This window comes from Theropithecus gelada, chromosome 16, assembly GCF_003255815.1.
Source record: "Theropithecus gelada isolate Dixy chromosome 16, Tgel_1.0, whole genome shotgun sequence".
In the NCBI taxonomy this organism is placed as follows: domain Eukaryota; kingdom Metazoa; phylum Chordata; class Mammalia; order Primates; family Cercopithecidae; genus Theropithecus; species Theropithecus gelada.
Window position 1 is genome coordinate 50,486,259 of NC_037684.1, and position 18,147 is coordinate 50,504,405.

Here is an 18,147-nt window from a genome sequence, read left to right on the forward strand (position 1 = left end):
CTGGGTGGTACCAGCTGAGCCATCAAGTGCAGGATCTGCAAAATGTCTCAAGCACTGATCTTAGCAGCAGTTTAGGGAGGGTCAGAATCTTGTAGCCTCCAGCTGCATGACTCCTAAACCATAATTTCTAATCTTGTGGCTAAAGTTAGTTCTACAAAGGCAATTTAGTCCCCAGACAAGAAGGAGGTTGGCAGGCTGGGCGCTGTGGCTCACACCTGTAATACCAGCACTTTGGGAGGCCGAGGCCGGCAGATCACGAGGTCAGGAGTTTGAGACCGGCTTGACCAACATGGTGAAGCCCATCTCTACTGAAAATACAAAAATTAGCTGGGCACTCGCCTGTAATCCCAGCTACTCGGGAGGCTGAGGCAGGAGAATAACTTGAACCCAGGAGGCGGAGGTTTCAGTGAGCCAAGATCGCACCACTGCCCTCAAGCCTGGTGGACAGAGTGAGACCGTTTCAAAAAAAAAAAAAAAAGGAAATAAAGTTTTTTGTGATTGGTTGATGTCTCAAGTCTGCTTTTTCTTCAAAATGTTTAATTGAAGTATAATACACATATAAAAGCTTGCAAATCATAAATGAATGTATGGCTCAACAAATTTGCCAGTCTCTTTTAATCTGTAGATTGACCCTTCCCCTCTTTTTTTCCTTTGGAATTTGATAAAGAATATATTTGTCTTGTACTGTTTCCCACAGTCTGTACTTTGCCAGTTGTTTTTCGTGGTGTCATTTAGCATGTTCCTCTATTCTGTACTTCCTGTAAATTGGTGGTTACATCTAGAAGTTCATCAGGTCAGGTCAAATTTTTTTTTTTTTTTTGACACAGAGTCTTGCTCTGTTGCCCAGGCTGGAGTGCAGTGGCGTGATCTCGGCTCACTGCAACCTCCACCTCCCAGGTTCAAGTAATTCTCCTGCCTCAGCCTCCTGAGTAGCTGGGATTACAGGCGTCTGGCACCACTCCCGGCTACTTTTTGTATTTTTAGTGGAGACGAGGTCTCACCATGTTGACCAGGATGGTCTCAAACTCCTGACCTCAGGTGATCCACCTGCCTTGGCCTCCTAAAGTGCTGGGATTACTGGCATGAGCCACCGCGCCCAGCCTTAAAGCATCTTTTGAAGGTGGATGTGATTTCCACAAACAGGCAAAAGCCAGTCAGACTGAGTGTAGTGAATAATGTGGGTGACCAAGCTGGAAGATGATGGTTTGATGTGGAACACAAGGGGTGATGAGGCCATGAATGATTTGCTTGTGTGTCTGGCAAATTGGCTTTGATGGAAATTCCTAAACAGGCCCAAAAACGTTCTGTCCAATGGCAGCATGAAATGTACAGCCACCCAGGGTGACTAATGTGAACGGAACAACAGTGACATTGACGGTGAAATTGCATGTTGGTTATAAAACCAGCTTTGCTGTGTGGGTGGACATACGAGGTGCCCCTTTCTGGTCATGAGCTCCTCTTAAGGACCCCAAAATGTCTCAGTGTACCCGATTGAAAATTGGAGCTGGACTGTGCTCTCCTGCTGAAATTCGCGAGCTCCTTAGCAACCCCACCGAGGACCCCTCGATTCCGAGGGGCAGACCCTGGGCGCGTGTCTCATTTTCAAGCCCGCGGCCCGTCACTAGAGCCGTCTGGATGTGTTGACAAGAATGCCGCTGGGCTCCACCCGGGCCCTACCGAGCCCTGGGCCGCGCAGCACCGGCGTCCGCCTCCTCCCTATTAGTCGCCGAGAATGCGGTCGGGGCACTGCGCGCGAGGAGGCTGGTGCTCGTGAACAGTCAACAAGAAATAAGGAAGAACGGGGGCAGCCGCCAGGGCGACCGACCAGAGGCAGGCCTCAGAGCAGCAGCCAGGCGGGAGGGCCTCGGTGGCTCTAACCTCCCGCCGACTTCCCTTTTCCCGCTCGGCGGAACCCCTCTCAGGCATGCTGGCAGTCCCCAGGGGCCTCACTCAGCCTCCGCCCGCTACTCGCGAAGTCCCACCCCTGCCCCGCCCCCCAACACGTGACGCAAAACTGGGCGGTCCACTAGGACCTCGGGCCTAACAGGCCGTGCGTCAGGGCCGGCGCCTTCTGCGAGCTCCTCCCACGCCCGCGGGTCTGGAGCTCGCGCCTGCGCAGTTGGGACCCAGGGTGTCACCACCCCCCGCTCCCCTTCCTTAGCAACCGTCACCCGCTCCCGCCCCCGCTCCCTCGGTCGCGGCCGCGCACGCGCGCCCCTACCGGCGCCCGGCCCCGCCCACCCCGTCACCCGTAACAACCACAAGTGCCCTCGCCGCGCCCCTTCCCCCTCCCGCCTCCCCGGCCCCCTCCCCGGAACCGGCGGTCGAGCTGCGGCCGCCGAGCAGTGGAACCGCGACTGCCCAGCGGAGCCGCCGGTATGAGCGTCCCTCGCCACCCCGCGTCCCAGGCCCGGCCTTTCTGACAAGAGGTAGGCGCGTCGTCGCGGCGGGTCCGAGTGCGCCCCTGCCCCGGTCCCGGTCTCCGTGGAGTCCGGCGCCTCTCGGACGGGCCCAGCGGAACTCCCGGCCGCCCGCCCGCTGCGCCCTTTCCTCCCCGGCCCCGGCTGCCCTCGGCGCCCGAAACGGGCTGTGCCCCCGCCCCCCTGCTCGCCCCTCGCCCCCCGCCCCCGCCCCCGCCCCCACCCTGCGAGGCTTCCAGCTCCCGGGAGCCGCTTTTTGCTGAGAGCGGAGTTTCGGGTCCGGAGCCAGTGCCCGCCCCGCTCTCCCCGCAGCCGCGCGGGACCCCTGCTAAGCGGCCCCGGGCGCTGGCCGCCCCTCGAGCCTGCTCGGGATGAGTTCAGTGGGTCTGGCCATTGGCTCCTGTTTAAACAGCGATTGTCATGCAATAGAAACCGCCCGGGTCCTGGATGCCACTTGGTCGTTGTCACTCCGGATGCCCGCGTAGGGCGTTTATCTGGACCAGAGCATCGGCAGCTGGGACCTGGCTGTGGTTCACAAGCTCGTGAATTAGCAGGTTCTTAAGTGAGTGTAGCCAGTTCTACCAGGCGGTGGAATCCTGAATGGATGTTATAGTTTCTTAAACGAGCATTACGCTTTTTTGCTTCCTCCCCCCACTCTTGTTTGTACCCGGTGATCGTCCTCTTATCTGGGAGATAACCCTAAAATTAATTTTCCCAATAAAATTTTTAAAAGATGATTGGATTCCCACTGTGCACCAACACTGTAAGGTTTGCAGAAGTAAAAAGAACGTGGTCCCAGCACATCAGGATGTGTCAGTCCCGCAGTCAAGATCAATATTAGGAAAGCTTCAAGTCGAGTTTGGAGAACTTGGGAGTTTGGCTCTGATTCTCATGATTTTAGAGGTGGAAGTCTTTCAAGATCATCTTCCCGAAAACCTCATTTTACAGAGATGAAACTGAGTCCTAGGGAAGGCAAATGGCTTACTCGTGGTCACCCAGAGTTATTCCTTAGCCGCTTTCACACTGTCAGATGGTGGTGGTTTCCACCATGACCTCCTCCTCTGAGAGGTATGCCAGACATACCAGAGAAAGTTCCAAAACTGTTTCAACGTAGTGCTATACATAGGAATTTAATACCGGGCGCGGTGGCTCATGACTATAATCGTAGCACTTTGGGACGCTGAAGTGGGCAGATCCCTTGAGACCAGGAGTTTGAGACCAGCCTGGGCAACATGGGGAAACCCTCTACAAAAGAAAGTATATGGTGGTGTGTTCCTGTGGTCCCAGCTACTTGGGAGGCTGAGGCTGGAGGATCACTTGAGCGCAGGAGGTGGAGGCTGCAATGAGCGGAGATTGTGCCACTCTTGGGCAGCAGAGAGAGAGACCTGTCTCAAAAAAAAAAAAAAAAAAAAAAAAGAGGGAATCTTGGAAATTTCTGAAATAAAATATATCTTTGTAATCTTTTTTTTTTTTTTAACAGCTAGACTTTGGGCTCCTTGAGGATATTCAGTTTTATACGTTTGAATATCCTCTCACCATGTTCAGCGGAAAATACCATTCTTAATGATTATCCTCAACAAGACAGGTAGGCTCATTCGATTTTTCTTTCTCACTTTAAATAGAGGAGACAGAGGACTGGCAAGTCCAAGTGTGTTCTTAGAGCAAACCATGTAGGCTGACGCTAGAGAATGATTGTGCCCGTAAGGATGGCTCCCCTACTGTGAATTAGGTGTGAACATTTAACCGATTCCTTACAGATAGTAGCTATTTGAGGCTAGAGATTTCAGTGGAGCCTCTTTAGCCAGAGTACTTGGCATCTCTGCCACTTGAAGACAGGTCGCCAAAGCTGTAGTGTACACAGTTAGAAAATAGGAATTGACACTTTTCCTTTGAAGCTAGCTTTTGAGGAGTATACCATAATTTGAGATACAGTAGTATTTTTTTCCAGTTTTATTTCTGTTTTCCCAGAGGTAATATCTTAACACGAGATCATTTTTATTTGGCTTCTGGTAGAAGTTGTTTAAGAGAAAATGATCCAAGCACTAATTATGTTGGTTATTAGAATAATAGAATCATAACAGTTCATTGCTGGAAAGGACTCAGGTCAGGTCATGTAATGAATGCCGAATCCCAGTAAGTCGATGAGGGGATTGGAGCCCCTCTCACACCAGTACTGTTTGCCTCATTGCACTTTGTTTGCTTTTTCTTATCGTTTAATTACCTCCCCCTGCCCTTGTGTATTTAAATATCATCTTTTCATTTTCATGTGCATAGAATTATGACCTATTGTGGTCTCTTTCTGTCGTTAGAATGTGGTATGATGTGTCAGTGCAAACTTACTAATAATTTGTTTCTGCTCTGTGGTTATTTATCACATATATTTATGTTTTGCAGGTGTGAGAGGATTGCTGTTGTATTTCAATCATGGTGCAGAAATACCAGTCGCCAGTGAGGGTGTACAAATACCCCTTTGAATTAATTATGGCTGTAAGTACTTGACATTTCAATTTACTCTTTGGCTTCTTATTTATAAAATACGGTGTTAGAATTTGATGATCTATAGATTTATTGTTTGTTTCCATGGCGTCACTTGTACTTATTCTGTTTTTATGCTTATAAACTGTATCGAGAGTGTGTAAAATGTTTTTAAAACGTAAGCCTCTGAAAATAAAAATCTGCGCGTTAAAAAAATGCACCTCAGGGTAATGTATGAATTGAAGTTAATTCTCCCTTTGAACACACGGAAGTGGGATTCTAAGCACTTCTTCTTCGGGATTGTGCTCTTTTTTTTCTTTGTTAGAGCAGCAAAGGGATGTGGAGTGTGGTCTCTGCTGCTCACGTGGAAGAGTGCTCTGCCTGTGGGTGAATTCACTTTAGGTAGTGTTAGAACTGAGCACTGTGCGATGGAGTTTTACTCACCTGATTCAAATGACTCAGCTGAATGAGTTTTTCCCCCAGTATCAAATCCATGAGTTCAGTTAGAATTCCACACATGGGGTAAAGTCTTAATTTTCTTTGTTATTTACCTGAAGAATTTGACTGAAAATAAGCATATTACTAGATGCAAAGCAAACCTTTTCCAGTTATTTTTAGATTACTGTAGGGTATTCCTTCTTTTCCTTTTTCTTTTGTGTTATTATTAAGATATACATACCAGAAAATATGATACAGGCAGGAGAATGTGTCTTTCATGAGCACACACCTGATGAAAACACGTGTGTCACACTCAGCGCACCTGGGATACTGGCACCAAGGTCAGGAAGTCAGGAACCAGAACGTAGGCGACCCAGGAAGAAGTCCGCCCTGGTTCAAGTGAGCCACTGTTTTGACTCCTAACACACAGGGGACTGTTACCTGTTTCTGTTCCTTCTATAAATAGAAACACAGGTGTTTTAGCAGCTGGCTGCTTCTGCTCAGTGTATGTTTGTGGGATTTATCTAGATGAATAGTTTTGAAAAACAGTCCTCTTATAGGAACAATTTACATGAGAGGGTTTGTTTTAAAATTTATTTTTATTTATTTATTCTTTTGAGACGGCGTCTGGCTCTGTCACCCAGACTGAAGTGCGATGGCGTGATCTCAGCTCACTGCAACCTCTGCCTCCTGGGTTCAAGCCATTCTCCTGCCTCAGCCACTCAAGTAGCTGGGATTACAGGCCTGCACTACCATGCCCACCTAATTTTTGTATTTTTAGTAGAGATGGGGTTTCTCCCTGTTGGTGAGGCTGGTCTCGAACTCCTGACCTCAGGTGATCCACCCACCTTAGTCTCCCAAAGTGCTGAGATTACCAGCGTGAGCCACCTCTCCTGGCCTATTTTTATTTTTATTTTTGAGACGGAGTTTGCTCTTGTTGCCCAGGTTGGAGTGCAATGACATGATCTTGACTCACTGCAAGCTCCGCCTCCTGAGTTCAAGCAATTCTCCTGCATCAGCCTCCCGAACAGTTGGGGTTACAGGTGCCTGCCCCCGCACCTGGCTAATTTTTTTTTTTTTTTTTTTTAGTAGAGATGGAGTTTCTCCATGTTGGCCAGGCTGGTCTCGAACTTCTGCCCTTAGGTGATCCTCCTGCCTCGGCCTCCCAAAGTGCTAGGATTATGGGTGTGAACCACCATACCTGGCCCATTTTTTAAATTGAGGTATAATTTACATCCAGTGAAATGTCACATGTCAGGTGTACAGTTTCATCAATTTTAACAAAAGAATCCCTAACACTTTTGTCAAAAGACAGGACATTTGCGTCCATCCCCCGTGAAGGTTCCTTGGTGTGCCTTCCCTTTCAGGTATGAGGTTTTGGTTTGTGTGTGTGGGTAAGAAGTTCTGTGTTACTCTTAAATATGTGTAACTAGGGCTGTTGAGTATTTTATGTTGTTGACTTACCATGTTTGCCATTTGCATGTTATCTGCGCTGTTTTGGCTTTTGGTTGTATGCGACAAAGACTCTCTCCAGCCAGCTTGGGAAGGAGTTTTGTGAGTGGGAACATGTATAGTGTGATAGGAATCGCACAGGAATCCGGGAATTCGAGCTGGGATGGGCTGAGCTTCAGAGCCTGGTGGTGGAGGGAGGTTCCTCGCTGCTCTGGGGGCCTCAGCCACAGTTTTTGTCTAGGATTTTGCCCCATGGGACTGTGCCTGGCTCCATGTGCTGGAGCCTTCTCCCCCGCCACCAGCTGGCTGCTTTGCTCTATCCTGGTTTCCCTTCCTTGTGGCTTCAGCTGGAGGACTTGCTTAGCTGTCCAAAAGCCCTTTGGCCCCAGTTCAACTCTGTGGCATTTCTTGTTGCATTCTTTCAGTTTCTAAGTGACCAATTCCTGTCACATTTCATAGTTCACATCCTTGAGAGAAACTTGATCTAGTTCATTCCCCACCCCCACCCCTGCCGTGGCCCTGGGTTTGAGGATATTGGCTAGCCTGCGGATTGTCTGCCCTGGGTGGGAGGCCTGACCCGTGTTCAGTGAGCTGGGCTGGTGGAGCTGGGGAGGAGGCGTTGGTGTTGTGGGCAGTGGGCAGCGCCGGGTAAGGCAGAGTGGCTGCCCATGGCCCGGGGTGGACACAGGACAGAGAGTTGGGTGGAGTGGCGGATGTTTTCCAAAACACTTGAGTGTGACTTAAAAAGCTTCACGCAACCCTCATAGTTTGAGGCAAAGGCTGGTTTCTTTGCCAAACGTTAGATTTAATAAAGAGGAGGTGTTTGGATTGTTTATGGTTTGGACTTCCTTATTTCCCTTACTTCACTATTTTCAAAATTGTGACGTTTGCCTTGCCGGTTTATGCAGGACTTTACAGAACTCGAAATTCAAATTCTGAGCTGCCACCAAGTTTTTACAATTAAACCATTTTAAAATTTTTGTTCTGAGGTAGTGGTTAATTTCCCTTCTTTTTCTTTCTTCTCCTTTTTTTTTATGATTTAAAACTTACTAGTTAGAAACTTTTCTTTTTGCCTCACCAGCTTCAGGAAATTTTCTTTTGAATTGTTAGACAAAAATAAATAAATAAATAAACCCACAGACGCATGCACACGCATGTATGTTCTTCCACCCTGTAGTATAAAGAAAACATTTTGAAATCCGAAAATGAAGTATGTTACCTTTTTCCTTCCAGGAGTAGACTGTGGGTGATGTTTGTGTGGGGTGTTTTGCTCACATTTCTTACTGTAGTTGTATGGTATAAAATCCTCAGTATTTGCTTTATTTTTTTCTCATTGAGGAAAACAGTAAAATGAGTTAACCTGAAAATGTCCTTTCCAGTTCAGCATTCAGAGTGAGGAAAGAGGTATAGATACAGTTAAGGTGAGAACGGAACTGTATTCCGCCGACGTATTTGTGAGCACGTCAGAAAGCGAACGTGCCTCACTAGAATGCATGATGGTGTCAGGAGTGGCAGGCAGGTGCCCGGCACGCAGTCACGGGAGGTGGGTCCAAGTCCTGGTTTATGTGAGTCCTGTGAGGTGAGAGAGTGAGGAAAAATGCCACCCACTCAACTTAATGCCCTTGTTTGTTTGTTTTAACCAAGAGTTTACTTGTAATTTAGTATTGCCAGAAAACTGTTTAGGTAAAAAGTGTCGAGTATAAATAGGTACACAGTCGGGTCAGATATGTTAATTGCATCTCACTTGATTTAATGAAAATTTACCATTTGTTTTGAGGTCAGTACCATTAAAAAAAACATGTTAAAGTTCTCATTAACTCGCTTCAGTGATATTTACATAGGCAGAATTGAAGTGGAGGTTTTTCAGTAGGCATTTGCGTGGTGTTCTTTCGTTAGATACCAGCCCAGAAACAGAATGTCAGAGCTTTCAGCGAGTTGGAGAAATCACCTAGCTCAACCCTCCCTGGGAAGGAGGGCGAGGAATCCGAGACGCTGAGGTGGTGAAACTTACACAGGTAGTGCCGAGATCTGATTCTGGGGTTTGGTGTTCTTTTCTCATACTGTGCTTCTTCCTCCTACCCACGGATGTGTACCTGAAACATTTTAGGAAAGAGAAATCAAAACTTCTTGGCCACACACAAACGAAAGCCTCACACCTGACAGGGAGGGCGCACCGGGAACCTTCTGGTGGGATGGTTGCGCATGTCCTGTGTTTTGACAAAGGTGTGAGGGACTCATTTTTTAAATTGAGTTATAATTTACATACAGTGAAATGGTCACATGTCAGGTGTACAGTTTGATCAGTTTTAACAAAAGGGCTACGCTTCCTGGCTTGTGGGGAGGAGAAATGAATCAGTGAAGAACACGCTGATTGATTGTGCCTTAAAGGCTTTACGATCTCATGGGGGCATAGTGATATGATCCCACAGATTAGGAACGTAGAGTGGGAGGTATAATTCTAGGGTGCTTGAGTTGAAGTGTTTCTTTTGGAAATTTCTAAGATAAAGCACAAACTTTAGAAGTTAAACATGGTCAAATGCAACTCCCCCCCTCCCCCCATGTTAATGGCTCCTTAATAAAGGCTTCAAAGGGAAAATGAAGGAGGCGGGAGGCCACCTAGTGTAGGAGGGCAGGGTGGGAGAGGTCAAGGTCAGGAGCCCTTAAGGAGAGTTGTCGGAGAGAGGGAAGAACATGAGAGGCCACCTTCTGGACCCCATTTCTGTGGTGACAGCCGCAGGTGAGACGATGGCTTGGACTCAGGTCTGTCTTCTGCTGAGGACAGCTGTCCTCATTGTGACCGGTGGGAACACACGAATAGGCTCCACTAGCTCCTGTGCATCCCAGAAGCTGCCGCCCTGTCCAGTGCCGTTTCTGCCTGGGCTTTCCATGACACAGCAGATGCGGTCACCTCATTCTTTGCTCTCTCCTTTCCTCTCCCTCATCCCAGTTTCACTGTGCTCTAGGAGTGCTGGCATTCTCCAGGAACCCCTTCAGTGTCTCCGTCCTTTCAACAGACACACCCTTTAGACTGTGCCTTCAGGAACCAAGGCACCTGGTTCTGTCCCTGTCTATCCCAGCACTGCCATCGTTGCAGCGTAAGCCCCTCTCTTTGCAGGGAAAGATCAGGGGTCCCTTGTTCCTTTGCGCATTTACATCTTCCATCCCATAGGTCACTTTGCGCTCCCCTGCCACACACTTTCCATTGTGTCTGTCCTGTGTTGAAGGCTTTCCTGTTATCTGTCCTCGCACATCTCAGCTCCTGTGCTTTTTTCGGCAAGGCCCTTTGTGGCTGTGTTCTGCCCGGTCCGTTTAACCTTATTTCGTAATTATGCACACTTCCCAGTTTGAACTTGAACGTTTGTTTCTGTCTTGTTCCCGTTGGCCCGGACACACAGTGCCGTTTCCTGCCCCCTCTTTTCTTTTTTCTTTTCAGACTTCTCTGCCTCAGATGTTTGCCATTCCCCATCTGTCTCTCCAGATCTTACCCATCTTGTCCTTCCCCGCCTCCCCGATGCCTCTGAAGACTCCATTCATGTTTCTCTCCCTTCCCCAGGATACATTCTTAACGTTGGAGTCGGTATTAGGTACTTTCACTTGCAGTGGGAGTTTCTTTATTCACAAAGCCTCGTGAGTGGTGCTCTCCAACTATTTTGTGTGTCCTTCCAGGGCAGTGACCTTGCCTGTTATTTGTCTTGTTCTCCCAAGCACGGGTGCTAAGGACATAGTCTGTAGGCATGCAGATGTGTGTGACTTGTTCACACAAACTGTGAGGATGAGGACTTGGTGAATGGTGGACATTCAGATCTAAACTGTATCTCCAGGGCATGACGCCACCTGTCTGTAGTGCAGTTACTTGAGAACTTGGGAGGGTGAGGTGGGAAGATTTCTTGAGGTCAGGAGTTTGAGACCAACTTGGGCAACACAGCAAGATCCTGTCTCTACAAAAAAATAAAATAAAAATAAATAACTGGTCATGGTGGTGGGCCTGTAGTCCCAGCTGCTCAGGAGGCTGAAGAGAGAGGATCCTTGGAGCCCAGGAGGTCAAGGCTGCAGTGAGCTATGGTCACACCACTGTACTCCAGCCTGGGTTATAGAGCGAGACCCTGTTTCACAAATAAATAAGGAAATAAAGTGCATCTCTGCTTCTGTTTTCAGACAAGGGATTTATGTTTTCTACATGGAACAGAAGTAACACGCTATGGTCTCTCAGTTAACCAGTACGTCACCTGGGAGCAAAGCCCTTTTGTGATAAAGTTGGCTAATTTGTTGTTGTTGTTTTTTTTTAATTTTCATAAATGTTGCAAAACCTTGTTGGTAAACACTCTCATGGCCGTTTAAGTGGTGTGCTTTTCCAGGTTGAATAACCAAAAAACCTGCTTAGCAGTGTATAGGTTTTGTTTTGGTTTTAAATACTACTCGTTTCGGAGCGGGGCTGGCCCACGGCAGTGCTCTTGGAGTAACCACAGCTGTTGATTAAACGGCCTAAGTACAGCAGAATTTGTTTCGCTCTCCCGATCCTTTTGCTTTATTTTGTTTTGTACTCTGGCATTTGGGGTTTTTTTCCCCTTTCCTCTCAGGTGTCTCATGTCTTCCCACTAAGACCAGAGGAAGGAAGAAAAATAGATTTGCTTTGAGGCCAGATACAAATCTGTGCCTGCCACAGACCAGCTCTGTAACCTACTAGGCCGGTGACTAGTGTAAGACTGTTGTGAGGAGGTGCTGGAGTGAGACAGACAGCAGGGGTGAGGGTAGGCGACAGTGACCTGGTGGTGCCACAGCCTCCCCCTCTGCCTTCCAGATACCCTGCCCCATCCCACCTCCAAATGCCAGGGTAACTGAATCAGTTTATAAGTGAGTAAATGACTATGAACGTGTATCTCTGTTACATCAAATAGGCATTTACATTGAAGCTATTTCATCCGTTCCAATTTAATATACAAAACAGGGAGACGTGAGGGATCCCGGGATGGACTCGCGACTCATGTATCCTACTTCAGGGCGAGGAGATCCTGCTTTTCCTTAATTGGGGCCTTCCTGGAGTGTGGAATTGCCGAGGGAGAATACTTGCTGACGTGGAGCTGTGCCCATGTTGTTCCTCTGGTTGGTTGGGCAGGGGGCACAGGTCCTGCTTTGCCCTTTCTCCGTCTTCGTGGCAGCTAGCGTTCAGAAACCATCCATCTGCCCACCCGCTCCTTGCCTGAATATTCTCTGAGCTGCCTGTCCCCTTTTCTCTAACGTTGTTTTCTAACTCTGAGGTCCTGTGCACATCAGATTTTCAGCATTGTTTTAGTTATTAGGAAATATTTTCAGTCCGTCGTTCATCTTCTCAGAGCACATCTTCTTTCTCTCATCCTATATTTCGTCCTTGGGCCTTTTTGTATTTCTGATTCGGTTTTTTTAGTTTCTGATGGTTAGGTGTGATATTGAAATACATCTTTTTCATTCATCAAGGTATCTTTAGATCTTCCAGCAGCCTAATGTGCAGTAGAATTTGTTTTTACCCAAACTAGTAAGCAATCTACTTTTTGGGGTAGCTGTCTTAAAACCCAACTTTGTTCAAGTCTACAAGTGGAGGGAAATGTTCCGTTTTCTCTGATGATATGTAAAAGGACCTGGCCAATTAGTGGGAGATTGTGCCGTCCTCATTTGTAAAGTTGTGAATGCCATCGTGTGAGTCCTGTTGCATTTAATCAGAGCTGGGGTGTAATTAGTCAGATTTACTTGGTTTTGAAAATGGACAATTAGAGTGAGCTTTCATTACGTGCTGCTTTGTACAGAGCCAGACCTTTTCCCTTGTATTCCGTCTGAGCGTTGTGCGTTCCGGCTGGTTTTCCCCATGCTCTTCCTGAGCTGTATCCAAGTGTTTTTAATGTGCTGGAGTGAAGGCAGTTGTGGTGCAGTAGGAAAATATTTCAAGGAGAAATAAAATGGATCAGATTCAGCTTCTTGCCTCTCTTATTTACCTGGTTTTATAAAAACAAACAAAAAACCCCAAAACCTTGTTTTATGGAAAATTTCAAGCATACACAGGTAGAGAGAATCATATAATAAATGCCATTTACCCACCACACAGTTTCACTGTTATCAGCATCTTGCCGGGCCTGGCACAGTGGCTCATGCCCGTAATCCCAGCACTTTGGGAGGCCAAGGTGGAAGGATGGCTTGAGGCCAGGAGTTTGAGACTAGCCTGGGCAACATGGTAAGACCCTGTCTCTAAAAAACAAAACAAAATCTTACCAATATTTTTATCAGTTCTCCCCACTTTTTTCTTTCCTGGTGTATTAAAGCAGATTTCAGGTGTCTTGTTAATTGGTTGACAAATACTTCAGCGTGCATCTCTAACCTTTTGCTTTTATTATTTTTATTTTTTTTGAGATAGGGTCTTGCTTTGTCACCTAGGCCGGAGTGCAGTGGCATGATTGCAGCCTCGAACTCCTGGGCTAAAGGAACCCTGCCTCAGCCTGCTGAGTAGCTGGGACTGCAGGCTCACACCGTGCCAGCTAATTTTTCTTTTTCTTTTTTTAAATTTGAAATTATATTCCTGTTGCTTAAGATTACTAAGGCGGACTTTTTTTTAAAACCTTTTATATTCAGTCTCCATAGAGACTGTCAGAAATGGCCAGTGCAGGCTGGGCACAGTGGCTCATGCCTGTAATCCCAGCCCTTTGGGAGGCTGAGGTGGGTGGATCATTTGAGGTCAGGAGTTTGAGACCAGCCTAGCCAACGTGGTGAAACCCTGTCTCTACTAAAAATACAAAAATTAGCCGAGTGTGGTGGCAGGCACCTGTAATCCCAGCTACTTGGGAGGCTGAGGCAGGAGAATCGCTTGAACCCGGAAGGCAGAGGTTGTAGTGAGCTGAGGTCATGCCACTGCACTCCACCCTGGGCGACAGAGCGAGACTTCATCTCAAAAGAAAAAGGAAATGGCCAGTGCCAGCTCTATTGCAAGTTGTCTTGTGGTATTGGGAAGTTTTCAATTAGCAATAATCGTGCCTCGGGCAAACGTCATTGACTATGATAGTGCCACTGTGCAAAGAGCCTTTTTTCCTTTTTAAAAAAACCCACCATGTTGGTATCACACCTAACAAAAGTAATAATAATGCTTGATTTCATCTAATGCACTGTCCATGTTCATACTTTCTCACTTGTCTAAAAAATGTCTTTTGTAAGTTGCTTGGATCCTGCTTCAAATAAAACCGTTTGTATTTGGTTATTATGTTTCCTGGGTCTCCTTTATTCTCTTAACATTCTCCCTTTCCTTTTGTTTCCTTTCATGCCATTGATTTGTTAGAGAAACTGGGTCATTTGTCCTGTTCAGTTACCTTAACCTTTTGCTGATTTAATTGTTCCTTATAGCAAATAGGTTGTAAGGAGAAGGTGCGGACCTAAATTCAATCAGTGCAGCCACCCTTTAGCAGTTCTCTTTATGTATTTATTATTATTATGTTTTGAGGCAGAGTTTCACTCTTGTCACCCAGGCTGGAGTGCAGTGGCACAATCTTGGCTCACTGCAACCTCCGCCTCCCGGGTTCCAGCGATTCTCCTGCCTCAGCCTCCGAGTAGCCGGGACTACAGGCATGTGCCACCACACCCGGCTAATTTTTGTATTTTTAGTACAGACGGGGTTTCACCATGTTGGCCAGGCTGGTCTCAAACTCCTGACCTCAAGTGATCCACCCTCCTCGGCCTCCCAAAATGCTGGGGTTACAGGCATGAGCCACTGAGCCTGGCTAGCAGTTCCGTTTAAACATTTGCTGGCAGAGATGGAAACTAATAGTTAAAACCAGCTGCTCCCCTCTTTTTCCTAGGATTATTCTATGTAATTTTGAGTTGCAAATAAGATGCAAGATTTTTTTTTTCCCAAATTAAACTGGGCCATTCTATTTATGGTTACTCCTTATTTATTTATTTTTATAGTTACTTTTTAACCCACTGAATGGGTCCTCATATTTTGTACTGAAAGCAGGTGAGAGGGATTAATTTATTGGCAGCGTTTCTGTGTAGTGCACGCAGCAGGCGCTTGGCAGGAGTCTGGCCTAGGGTTGAGGAGGTGGGTGGTGTTTGTGGTCTGAGGTGCCCAGTTGTGCTGGGCAGTCAGTCCTTGCCCTTTTCTGTTGTCTGTTTTATTAGATCTCTGGATAGGGCTATTGGGCCGCCTGGGGAAGCTTCCCCAGAGAAGTTCACCGTAGAGAGGATTTTGGTTGGCAGATGTTATAATTGATCCATCTCTCTTGATTTTTGACCTGTATGCTAGTTAAGCAGACACTTTTGTATAGTTCTAGTGGAATTATTTGGCATGTTGTAACAAGAAGCATATACTGCGTTGTAATTTTCTTGAAAGATACAGTTTGATGTTAAGAGGACAGCAGCCCTCTGTATCCTCGTGTTCTGTACCCACAGATACAACCAACCATGGATCAGAAATGTTCAGGAGAAACAATAAAAACAACGTAACAATAAAACATAATATGAATAAAACACATGTAACAACTATTTACATAGCATTTACATTGTATTTTGTATTATAAGTAATGTAGAGAGAATTTAAAATATATGGGAGGGCTGGTTGTGGTGGCTCACGTCTGTAATCCCAGTGCTTTGGGAGGCCAAGGCGGGAGAATCACTTGAGGCCAGTAGTTTGAGACCAGCCTGGGCAACATAGCAAGACCTTGTCTCTATGATAAATTTTTTGAAAAATGAGCTGGGTGTGGTGGCGCATGCCCGTAGTCTTAGCTGCTCAGGAGACTTGAGACAGGAGGACTGCTTGAGCCTAGGAGTTTGAGGCTGCAGTGAGCTATGACTGTGCCACTCTGGCCTGTGTGAACAGAGCGAGGCCCTGTATCTAAAAGATGTGTGTCTGTGTATATGAGAGGATGTGTGTAGGTTAAATATAAAATGTAAATGCCTCTCCATTTTTATATCAGGGACTTGGGCATCCACGGGTTTTGGGATTGGAGGGTCATCCTGGAACCAGTCCCCTACAGATACCGAGGGAGGACTCTGCTGGGCCCTTCCCCGCCCCCCCCCCTTTTTTTTTTAAGGAAAGTCTCTCTCTGTAATTATGGATCAATATATAAAATAATTGCTGTGTGTATCTTTATATGTATTGGATCCATTTTCCATTCAGAAATCTGACCTGTTTTTCAGTGATCTGTACTGCCAGGTGTATCAGCAGAGTATCTGAGGTACTGATAAGCATCCAGTTTGTAAATGTCTTGTGTATTTCAGTAGATGGCTGCATCCTTACTTCTTTTCCTTTTAGGTGTGCGGCCTTCCCCTTCTGATTTGGACTTTCTTTATTCCACTTTCTTGCCTTATTAAGGTGCAGACGGATGGTTTGTTCCTTTTCCTCTGCTTTTGCTGTTTGGGGATCCCCAGTTGTATATTTTGCATTTTCTGGCAATAATAGGTGTTTTAATGAGCAGTTAATGCTCTTTGAGGCATAGCTGTCTGGCTCTTAACTGGGCAGCCCCATTTAAACCTGTGGCTTCACCTGTCACTTTGTAAACCAAAGATCTCAAAGCTTTATCTTCACCCGAGATACCCCCCAGGGGCTTCCAAACTCCAAACCATCTGCCTGCTAGACATCTCCATTTCACTGTCCCAGGCAGATTTCATGCCTCTGAAACAGAGCTCATCTCCTCCTGCCTGCGCAGCAAATACATCCCACCAGAAACAAACACCCACCCACCCCAGTAAAAACCGAACCGATAAAACACCACTCGGAAGCTCTCCCTTTCCCCTGAGCTGCTGCTTTAGATGCTCGGCCTCACAGGTACCTTACCCACAGAGCAGAAACCCAGGCATCCCTGGCAGCCTTCCCTCCTCACCCCTCAGTCTTGGTGGTGCCCAGATGGGAGCTGGCAGAGATGTCTCGTGGATGGGTGCTCTCTTTGCTGTTCTGTAGCCTTGGTGGCTTAGCCCCAGACCACTCCTCCCGACAACAGCCTCTGGACCCTGAGTCTACCCCTCACTCTTCTGCTCTTCCTCGGGGCTGCTGCCAGAGAGGTCAGTGCATTGTAAACCTGACTCTGCTGCCTGCAAGTCTCAAATAATGAAGTGGCTGTACCTTGTCTTTATTTATTTATTTTTTAAATTTTTTGAGACAGAATCTCGCTCTGTCGCCCAGCCTGGAATGCAGTGGCACCATCTCAGTTCACTGCAGCCTCCGCCTCCCTCCTGCCTCAGCCTCCCGAGTAGCTGGAATTTCAGGCATGAGCCACTTTGCCCAGTCCATGCACCTCATCTTTGAGATGAGGTTCCCAGCTTAAGCTTGGCTCCCAGAATCCTTTGTCATTGGCCTTCTGCCTGTCCCTGCAGCCTCCTCTCTACGGCCAGGCCTCCACACCCACTGCACAGTCTAATTGTGTCGAATTTCTTGCCGTTTCCTAGGTATACCATTTTTTGTCAGGTCTTGGTGCCTTGACCACATACTTGCCTGGAACACCTCTCCTCCTTTCTCAACGGGCTGGGTCTAGCTGGCAGCGTGCAGTTGCTCCTGGTAGAGAGTCCTTTCTGTGCACTGGCAGCCGCTGTAGGGTCCTGACACTCCACTAGTCTCTCTGCCTCTCTCTGTCACCTTCCCTGCAACTGCCAGTGTTCCCAGGGTGAGAATCAAATCATCGTGCCCTCAAAAACGGATTTCTTGGCCAAGTGCAGTGGCTCACACCTGTAATCCCAGCACTTTGGGAAGCCGAGGCGGGTGGATCACTTGAGGTCAGGAGTTCGAGACCAACCTGGCCAACATGGTGAAACCACGTCTCTACTAAAAATACAAAAATTAGCTGGGCGTGGTGGCACACATCTGTAATCCTAGCTACTGGGGAGACTGAGGCACGAGAATTGCTTGAACCCAGGAGGCTGAGGTTGCAGTGAGCCAGGATCACACCACTGCACTCCAGACTGGGCAACAGAGCGAGACTCAGTCTTAAAAAAAAAAAAAAAATTTCTCTGAAGAGTAGATGGGTCTTGCAGTGTATGTTTTTGTTTCTTGCATCACTTGTACTCTGTCAGTGAAATTTTGTTTTTTTTTTTTTTACTCTAATCCCATGACATAATGAAAATTTTGAAAAAAGGCTACATTGGAACATAGTCTTTTGGTCAGGTGTGTTTACTGTTTATGGTTCAAAAGAATCTGATGCAAATCATGTTTTGTGAGTAAAATACTTCAGTGAACTGAAGCTTATAGTCCCTCTAGTTGCCTGAAAAGCATGTCCTGGTTTATGTGTCACTTAGCGTTTTGAGTGGCTTTTCTCCTGTAGTGATGAATACAAAGTATATACAAAATCCTATTTCTTTGGTTCTCGTATGGAACATAAATTTATTTTAAGTAAAATTCTTTTTTTTTTTTTTTTTTTTTTTT

General features: G+C 46.8%; 1 protein-coding gene and 1 pseudogene across 2 annotated transcripts in view; one reads left to right on the forward strand and one right to left on the reverse strand.

The window, feature by feature from the left end:
• The first annotated feature begins 1,599 nt into the window (after positions 1 to 1,599).
• Positions 1,600 to 18,147, forward strand: part of SEC14L1 (SEC14 like lipid binding 1) — a 76,623-nt gene continuing 60,075 nt past the window's right edge. The window contains exons 1-3 of one of the 2 annotated variants that reach the window (XM_025361966.1): positions 1,600 to 2,429; positions 3,901 to 4,005; positions 4,815 to 4,907. In XM_025361966.1, the coding sequence (XP_025217751.1) occupies positions 4,845 to 4,907 (63 nt within the window). In that variant the 5' untranslated portion in view covers positions 1,600 to 2,429; positions 3,901 to 4,005; positions 4,815 to 4,844. The remainder of the gene's footprint in view (positions 2,430 to 3,900; positions 4,006 to 4,814; positions 4,908 to 18,147) is intronic. The other variant, XM_025361967.1, reaches the window with a different exon arrangement.
• Positions 13,691 to 13,823, reverse strand: LOC112610532 (annotated as a pseudogene).